The sequence below is a fragment of the Salvia hispanica genome, chromosome 1, assembly GCF_023119035.1.
Source record: "Salvia hispanica cultivar TCC Black 2014 chromosome 1, UniMelb_Shisp_WGS_1.0, whole genome shotgun sequence".
NCBI lineage: Eukaryota > Viridiplantae > Streptophyta > Magnoliopsida > Lamiales > Lamiaceae > Salvia > Salvia hispanica.
The window spans coordinates 8,119,480-8,129,022 of NC_062965.1; the positions used below are offsets into that span (position 1 = coordinate 8,119,480).

Sequence of the window (9,543 nt, forward strand, 5' to 3'; positions counted from 1 at the left end):
ATGGAATGAGAAGAGAATGGAATGATGATGGGAATGAGAATGGAATGACAATCTATTCTTGTGCTTGGTAAGCACAAGGAGTGCAAAATGATTCAAATTGTTATTCCTTGATTGATTCCATTTCTATGTTTGATAACAACAAATTAATATAGAAATGGAATGGAATGAAATATGAATAATTAATACGTTGATTCTACCAAAAAAAATATATATTTAAGGGTGCGTTCGGTACCATGGAATTGAGGGCTTGGAATTGGAATTGGAGTTTCCAATTCCAAATCTGTTGTTCGGTATCACAAAAATATTTGAATTTGGAATTGAATTGCAATTTCAAATATTCCAATTCATTCCACGTTTTGAATACCATATCAAAAGTAGAAAATTGTAATTCCAAAATCTAAATAGTCATAAGTTTTCACTATAGACACACTTCACACACTACACACACTATTCACATTTCACACATTTCACACGCTACATACATTTCATACATTTCACACACTACACACACTTCACACACCACATGTTTAACACACTACGCACACTACACATTTTACACACTAAACATTTCACACACTACACACTTCACACACTACACAATTAACACACTACAAACACTTCTCACATTTCAGACATTTCAAGCATCCTATTTTTGAATTTTTTTAGCTTATAGATTTTTTTTTCCGATTCAAACCGAACAGAATTGAATAAGTGAAATTTTTCAAAAGTTTAAAATGAATCAAAATGAAAAACTAAACTAAATTTAAAATTTTAGTTTGTGTGTAGTTGTGTATTTAGTGTAAATTTTGTAAGTTTGTGTAATGTGTAGACAATGTGTATATTTTGTGTATAGTGTATGTAGTGTGTTTATTTTATGTGCAATGTGTGCATTTTTTGTGTGTATAGTGTGTGAAGTGCGTGCAGTGTGTGAAATGTATGTAGTATATGTATTGCGTGTAGTGTGTGAAATGTGTGAAGTGTGTGTGTGTGTGTAGTGTGTGTGTCTGTGGATTTTTCAATTATTAAAAATATTTAAAATTTTCATTTTATTACTACCTCCGTCCCACATTAAGTGTCACATTTAGTGTGGGCACGAGTTTTAAGAAATGTAAAGAAAAGTGGGTTGAATAAGTTAGTGGATTATAAGTCCCACTTATATATATAATAGTTTTATAATAAAATGTAAGTAGAATTGGTTGGTGGAATGTGCGGTCAAAGTGAAATGTGACTCTTATTGTGGGACGGAACGAAATGGCAAAATGTGACACTTATTGTGGGACGGAGGTAGTATAAACTTGTGATGATATTAAATTTAAATATAATATAAAATATAATTTATATAATTTTGTTAAAATTTAAAATAAAAAGAAAGGAAAATGAAATGGAATGGAATGACCATTCCTTAGCTAAATGGATGGAATGACTATTCCCAAGTGGAATGGAATGGGCATTACAAATGGAAAGGTGATTCCTAAGAAAAAATTTTTTACCAAGCAAATGAATGAAATAGAATGGAGATAGGAATGTCATTCCATTTCATCATACCAAGTAGGGCCTAAGTAAGTCATTTCCATTTTAGCAAAAAATCTCTCTTACTTTATTCTCCACCTATTTATTCTCTTTTATTTCTCTATTTTTCTCTCTCTCATACTTTACTCTCTCTACTTAACTCTTTAAATATTAATTCCTTAAATCTCATGCCCAAAAGAATTGCTTCACTTATCTTGGGACGGAGTGGAGTATCTTTTTTCATTTACATTAAAACCATACCAAATTACTACCTTCGTCCTACCATAAGTGTCACATTTTGTCATTTCGGTCCGTTCCACAATAAGAGTCACATTTCACTTTTACCATTAATGGTAAGTAGATTCCACATTCCACCAACTAATTCTACTCACATTTTATTATAAAACTAATATATATAAGTGAGACTCATAATCCACTAACTTTTTCAACACACTTTTCCTTACATTTCTTAAAACCCGTGTCCACACTCTATCTAAATGTGACACTTAATATGGGACGGAGGTAGTACTTTTTAAAATTATGTATTATTGTATCACGTTCTAAATCGTTCTATATTTAACAAAATTAGTATTACCTCCGTGCGGTGCACGAAGATTTTAAATTGCTTATGAATGCACGGAAATTTTAAATAAGAAATATTTTATTTATTTTGTTCTATCTCGTACACGAGTATAATGTCAAGTAATTCATATTTCTTTTAAATGGAAGGTATATCTTGTAAAATTCGAGGTAAAATAAGAAATATAAGACGACGTAAAAATATATTCAGGCAGTAATAGAGAGATAGAAGAGAAATAAATATTCAAGAAGAAAAGCATGAACAAAACTTGCAGAATAGAAAAACACGAACGATAATTAATGGAGAGAAAGAAAAAGATGTGGAGTAAATAATAACCTAATTAATCTATTAATAGTATTAGGTTAGTTTGTAGGTTAGCCCAATTTAACTAGTGGGCTATTATAGATTGGCCCATAATAATGTATATATATATATTTATATGTTGGGATTTTTTAGGCTAATTGAGAATTGAGATGCATTATGTGTCACTTATTTTTATTATATGAGTGGTCCAGAATTTGCGAAAATATTTTTAGATTAATTAATTATGAAAGGACAGAATGGTAATTTTCATGGTACATTTTATTCAATAAATATTTTTTTTATTTTAAGTTTTTTTTTTAAAATTTTTTAAATTTTTTAAAAAATAATTTGATTTTTTTTTAATTTTTTAATTTTTTTCGTCAACTACGCACATATAATGTCATCTACATACACAATTCATGTCAACTACACATATATAATGTCAACTATGTGTACAATCCATGTCAACTACATATACAATTTATGTTAACTACACACATATAATGTCAACTACATATATAATTAATGTCAACTGTATACATATAATGTCAACTATAAGTTGTTGACATTTGATGTGCATGTTATTGACGATAATACCCCCGAGTTGACATAATCTACTTGCAGTTGGCATTTCGAAAATGTTGTGGATGAGTGGCTGAAAATGCATCTCAATTCTCAATTAAGCTAAAAAATCTTAACCTAACATGATCCTATGTTCAACCACGAATATCATTAAATCAAGGCACAAGATCATTCAACCACGAATATCAATACACTATACAAAAAATATCAATTAGGGTAATTAAGGTCAATTAATAACAAATCAGTTATAACTAACTTTTAAAAAATATCTCAAAAGTTTAAATATATATAACTATCTCGATTTAATTATTTTTTCATGCAACATATATCAAATTAAAAATAATTTTATAAGGATTCCTACTTTCATATGTTTCAATGTCAAAACTTTGACAATATTTTCGTGAATTTGCGTCATGTTTTTAGTAACTAACTAATCTATCATTAGACTGATTTAGTAACTAACTAATCTACTACTTATGTCCATGCCTAGGTTAGTAGGTTAGGATTGTTGTAGCGTGCCAACGTGCCATAACACAACTCATGAGAAACATAAGACGCTATAAATATATCATTTAGAATCTCATTTCTGCAGCAAGAGCAAGAGAGGTTAGACTTAGACCGAGAAGGATGGCAACGGGTATGCTTGCAGAGGTAGAAAATGAGTGCTGTAAGAAAGGACCAGGCTATGCTACTCCGCTTCAAGCCATGTCTGGACCCAAGGAAACTTTGATCTATGTTACTTGTACACATAATGGTAATATTTTTAGTTTATTTTCCATTCAATTTCTTCATCTGTAGTTTGTTGCTGCCCGTTTTTGCTTTTTGCTGGTGGACTGGAGTGTTTTTCGATTGAGGGCAAGAAAGATAACATACAAAATTGCTATGGGAAAATGGCGTTTATACTTGGGTTTTCAAGGGATTAATTATCAGTTGAAACTCTGTAGAAGAGTTACTCCTAGTATATAATTCTTGTTATGTAGTTAATGAGGCTGGTTTTTGGACTTTTTGCTGTTTTTTTACTTTTATCAGGAACTGGAAAAGAGAAGCCAGATTACCTTGCTACTGTGGATACTGATCCGAATTCGCCAACGTATTCTAAAGTCATTCATCGACTACCCATGCCTTACCTTGGAGACGAACTGCACCACTCTGGATGGAATGCTTGCAGCTCTTGCCATGGAGATCCATCAGCTGTTAGACGCTTTCTTGTCCTCACTGCGCTACTGTAAGTAGACCCTATGCTATCATGTACTTCCTTTGTCCCATTAAAAATGAAACGTTTTTCCTTTTGGGTTGTCCAATAAAAATGAAATGTTTCTTAAAATGGAAATAACACCATCTCTACTTTTTCCTCTCTCTTCATTAACTCATAAAACAACACTACATAAAATCTCGTGCAGAACACCAAATGTTTCACATATAGAAACATTTCAAAGTCTTACAAACTGTCTATGATCCTTAGAGGAAATTATATGATGCAATTATTAGCATCTTAATTTGTTCTCCCATTTCTCAGGTCTGGGCGAATATATGTCGTCGATACTCAAAAGGATCTGAGGGCTCCATCTTTACATAAGGTCGTTGATCACAAGGATGTATTAGAGAAGACAGGGCTGGCGTATCCTCACACACCTCACTGTCTCGCGTCTGGCGAAATCATGGTGACGTGTCTTGGAGATAAAGATGGAAATGCTCAAGGAAATGGATTTCTACTCCTGGACTCCGACTTTAATGTTAAAGGAAGGTAGACATCTGTTTGTGGATTATTAAGAAGTATTGTTATATTCCGTTGTTTGCCCTATCAAGTCATGTCACTCATGTGACCTTACCATACCTCAGGAACGTGACTAGTTGTGTGGTTCAATTTTGGGGTTTCGATCCCCTGCTATGGCTCCAAGCACAACATGGCCGCTGTTCCATACATCCCATATTTTAAATTAAAAAATGGATATTTTTTATATAATATTTTAATATTAAATTTTATAATTAAATTATTGTTATATGGAACAGCCGCCCTTGCTGTGCTTGGAGCCACAACTGGGTATCCAAACCATCAATTTTATTGTTAAGAAGGCTATATTAAATGTGAATGCTCGGACAGGTGGGAGAAACCCGGGCACAGCCCCCTTTATGGCTATGATTTATGGTACCAGCCTCGACACAAGACCATGATCAGCACATCATTTGGCGCTCCTGCTGCTTTTACCAAAGGTTTCAACCTTGAGCATGTTACTGATGGTTTATACGGGAGACATTTGCACGTCTACAGCTGGCCAGGAGGAGAGCTTAAACAAATCATGGATCTTGGAAATACCGGTCTCCTACCTTTGGAGGTAAGTATTAGTTGTACGTAGTACTAATTTTTTTAAACAATATACGTGTTTCTGATGATCTATCCACAGATACGATTCCTGCATGATCCAGCCAAAGATACGGGCTTTGTGGGGTGTGCTTTGGCTAGCAATATAGTAAGGTTTTTCAAGAAGCCGGATGAGACATGGGGTCATGAGGTAGCAATATCAGTGAAGCCACTCAAGGTGCAGAACTGGATTCTACCTGAGTTGCCTGGCCTTATAGCTTACATCTTGATATCCCTTGATGATCGTTTCCTCTACCTTGTCAACTGGTTTCATGGCGACATTAGACAGTATAACATTGAAGATCCTGCCAATCCGCGATTGGTAGGCCAGGTTTGGGTTGGAGGCATAATCAAGAAAGGAAGTCCTGTGGTGGTGGAGGCGGAAGATGGCACAACATACCAAACCCAGCTACCTCAAGTCCAGGTATGCCTCTTTTGCTTATCAACAAAATGGGTCAATGAATTATAGGGTAATAGAACTAAGTTCATAACTTAACCGAAAGAGCTTTAATCGACCAAGTAACTCACAACAAAACTTGTAGTGTCATCTAATTGTAAGCACTCATACTCAAGATTTTTCAACCATGTATCGACTTTAGGGGCACCAACTAAGAGGTGGGCCGGTGATGTTAGAGCTGAGCTTGGACGGGAAGCGCCTGTATGTAACAAACTCACTCTTCAGTACTTGGGACCGTCAGTTTTATCCGGAGATGGTGGAGAAAGGCAGTCACATGCTCCAGATTGATGTTGACACAGAGACGGGAGGTCTAGAGATCAACCCTAGGTTCTTTGTGGACTTTGGAGCTGAGCCGGATGGTCCGTCCCTCGCCCACGAAATGAGGTATCCTGGTGGGGATTGCACTTCCGACATCTGGCTATAAATTTTACTATATTTTCTTTTCATGGCATACTTAATAATGGTTGCAGCAGCCGTGATTTGGATTGTGTCTAGAAAATAAAGTGCAACCATATTTGTGATTCGATTAAACTTGATATAATTACATAGTGTAATTTGATCATCTTCATGGTTTGTAAACAACAAATTACATAGTAATAGTACAAGTAATATTATAAAATTGTGTAGGGGAAAATGTATGTGTGTTTCTTATATTATTAATGTTTTTGTATTTCTTTCGGACACAAGGTTTAAGAAATTGATTTGTTAAAGGTTGAAGTGAAAAGAGTAAAAGTAAAAAGGAAAATAAAGTAAAAGAGAGGAAAATAAATTATGAGAGAGGATAAAGATTTTGCGCAAAAAAAAGAATACGTACTCAACTATCATGTAACGTATAGTAGGGAGTACTATTTTTATATATTATAAATCATTTGATATTTATTTTTTATTTCAATTAATCCTTATTTAACACTAGAGTTAATTTTTATGTTATTTAGATAAAGTTTTTCAGTTTCTACATGCATACTAGTTGACCAGTTTACTTCATTTTCGTCCAGATAGTTTAGATCTATTTTACAGTTTTCGTTAGTTTAAACTCTTAATCTGATATTGTAACATCCCGAAATTTAGAACCCTAATTTTAGAGCCCTAGAATTAATTGTCGATGACGTGGAATCGAGAATGCATTTATTTCATGAGTTGATATGGTCGAATTGAGTTTAGGGTTTGTGTTGAAAGTTTGAAAAGTCAAACTTATTGATTTAATGATGTGGCATGTGAGTTATTAATTTGTGAGATTATGTGGCAAATTATTTGTTTAAGGGTGAGTGAGAATATTAGAGAAAATTTTCATAAATACTTGTCACCCATTTCTTGAAATTTTCGAACCCTAGCCCCTTTTATAGAGAATTTTATTTTTCCGGATTTAATTTAATTCTTGGGATATTTATCCGAATTAAATCCAAGACCCAATTATTTCCTTATTTTAAAGAGGAAAAATCGAGCCCCCTTGTGCCTTAGTGATTTTCGAAAATCATCTATTGTGGGAAGGAAGAAATTATTTTTTTTAGTTAATCCCTTATTTGATTTCCTTCCATACCTAGAATTTAATTATTCTACCAAATCTTTCCATACTTCAAGAGATCTTGCCTTACCTTATTTTAGGCAATATTTGAAAATCCATGCCTTATTTAAAAGGCATAGGAGGCGCCACTTTTCACTCCAAATAGGGAGAATTCTTATTTTTATTTTGCTCCGTGATATTTTATTCTACTCCGTAAAATATATTCAAGACAAAATCTTGGCTAAATAAATAGCCTAATTTTCGAAAACTATGGGATTTTGCCCTAGGATCTATTTTTGTTAATCCTTCTTCCCTACTTCACAATATTTATTTATTTAATTGTGGAGAATGAGATCTTACCAAATATTCTATTCTAATTACCTAAAGATCTTGTTGAGCTCTATAAATAAGAACCAAAACCCCAACCCTAGCCCCATATTTTCGGCCCCCACCATCCCATACACTCTCTCAAATTTTCTTCTTCTACTCTCCAATATTTTGCTATCTTTTGGAGAAGAATTGAAGTTTAATCCAAGAACTTTGAAGAATCAAGGCTAATACTTGTTTTCTACCGATCGTTTTTCTCAAAAAGGTATTTTTGTTTAAGAGTTATGCTTGTTCTCCTTCTACTTCTTCTTTTTCTTCTTCTAACCGATTAATCGGTCTTCTTGAACCCTCATGCATCTTGGTTGAGTGAAAGAGGGATAAAAAGGGATGTGGGAACATGTATGTGTGTGTGTGCCGTGTGTGTGTGTGTTGTTGTGTTGTGTAGTGTGTGTTTGATGGCTAAATAATCTTGTGTGATAAACATGATCTTGATTAATTAATAATGATAAGATAAATCGTTGGGAAGAGGGAAAAGTAATGAAACATGCATGAGTAAGAGTAGTATTGAACCTAATTTGTGATATGTGCCTATGTGATTAAAAGGTGAAACTTTGGTTGTGAAGCCGGATAACGGAAAAGCGAAACTACTTGAAAACTAAGCAGTCGAGGTGGGCTTTACTCTAAAAACTCTCTTTTATTTTATCAAAATGTTGTTTGGTGTTATAAGGGTGGTTTAACTGTTATGCCATGCCTATGTTTGTTTTTAATGTGATACTTGATATGCTTATACGAATTCGGGTCTGAGTATGGGCCGCAAGCCCTACCAGGTTGTGTACACGATGGGATCGGGAGCCGTCCTTGCTAGTCGGCCGGTCTCGTGGGCGAAAAGTGTGGCCACACTTTCGTCTCACCATGGAATGATTGTTATTTTGATGAGAAAATGGGGGATTACTTTGACTGGCCAGTCTATGAAAATATATTTTGTGATACTCGTGATATATCTTTTATAACTGCTTAAAACTCGAGATCACTTGGTAAGAGTGGCATAACTTATAAAATGTTTTGGCAATGAGCTCACTGAGTATTTCAAAATACTTAGCCCTGCATGTGTTTTCCTTATGTGCAGGTTGAATGATGACGAGCGGTGGCGGGTGTTGAGCAGATTAATTAATTAATATGGATATGTTGAACTTCAAGCATAGTTGTGTCTCCATACATAGCTATACTTTCTTTTGGTCGTTTTCCGCTGAATCTTGATACTCTTTAGAATTTCTTTTGGAATATTTGCATCTCGCCTTCGGTTTGAGGCCTTAGTCTTTTCTTGTGACTTTGTTTGGGATACTATGACGTACTCTTAAGATTTTTTATCGTCATTTATGATATCTTTCTTCCTTTAAGCTTCTAGGTTAAGTTGTTGCATTAAATACTCTGATATTACTTCCCATTCTTTTGGTCAGTACTCTTTAAATGAAACCCTAGCCTATGTTTACTTCTTTTGAGTTGGTTTTGGGTAGCAGCCGCCGCATTTATTGTACCCTAGGAGGGCGGGCTGTTACAGATATACTCTCATCCATGGTTGTCATGGTTGCACTTTCTAAGGATAGAAAACTCGGTTTATCGTAACTAATGGGGATTAAAAAAGGCGGTGAAGAAAGGGGAAATAATTCTTTGGGCACGAAACATAGTTCTAAACTTGGTATTTAGTGAAGCAAATCAGAGTATCTATCTCAGTAGTTCAACAATGAAGAAGATAATATTCAATGACATAGCGGCATAAAATGAATAATGTCTCAATGGAAGCATTCGAGAGAATAATAATATTATATATGAAGGCATAACATATTCGGAACATTTTATTTAACATCTTTGCATTCATGCTCGGCATCCATCGCCCCGTCCCTGATCAACCTGCACGTTCATAAAAC

At 34.3% G+C, this 9,543-nt stretch overlaps 1 protein-coding gene across 3 annotated transcripts; it reads left to right on the forward strand.

The window, feature by feature from the left end:
• The first annotated feature begins 3,580 nt into the window (after positions 1 to 3,580).
• LOC125214594 (selenium-binding protein 1-like) lies at positions 3,581 to 9,022 on the forward strand. Of its 3 annotated transcripts, none has more exons than XM_048115687.1 (7): positions 3,581 to 3,728; positions 4,004 to 4,199; positions 4,491 to 4,718; positions 5,076 to 5,307; positions 5,377 to 5,757; positions 5,933 to 6,174; positions 8,745 to 9,022. In XM_048115687.1, exons 1-7 carry the CDS (start codon positions 3,602 to 3,604, stop codon positions 8,791 to 8,793), a joined length of 1,455 nt encoding a protein of 484 aa, XP_047971644.1. In that variant the 5' UTR covers positions 3,581 to 3,601; the 3' UTR covers positions 8,794 to 9,022. The 3 variants fall into 3 exon arrangements, with proteins under 3 accessions (XP_047971644.1, XP_047971662.1, XP_047971653.1); XM_048115705.1 differs by having other exon boundaries at positions 5,933 to 6,182; positions 8,745 to 8,806; XM_048115696.1 differs by lacking the exon at positions 8,745 to 9,022 and having other exon boundaries at positions 5,933 to 6,409.
• The last annotated feature ends 521 nt before the right edge of the window (positions 9,023 to 9,543 follow it).

Coding starts and splice junctions, on each gene's coding strand:
- LOC125214594 (XM_048115687.1), top strand. CDS start 3,602: ATGGCAACGGGTATGCTTGCAGAGGTAGAAAATGAGTGCTGTAAGAAA. Junction 5,308..5,376: donor CCGGTCTCCTACCTTTGGAG/GTAAGTATTAGT, acceptor ATCTATCCACAG/ATACGATTCCTGCATGATCC. Junction 6,175..8,744: donor TCCCTCGCCCACGAAATGAG/GTATCCTGGTGG, acceptor CCTTATGTGCAG/GTTGAATGATGACGAGCGGT.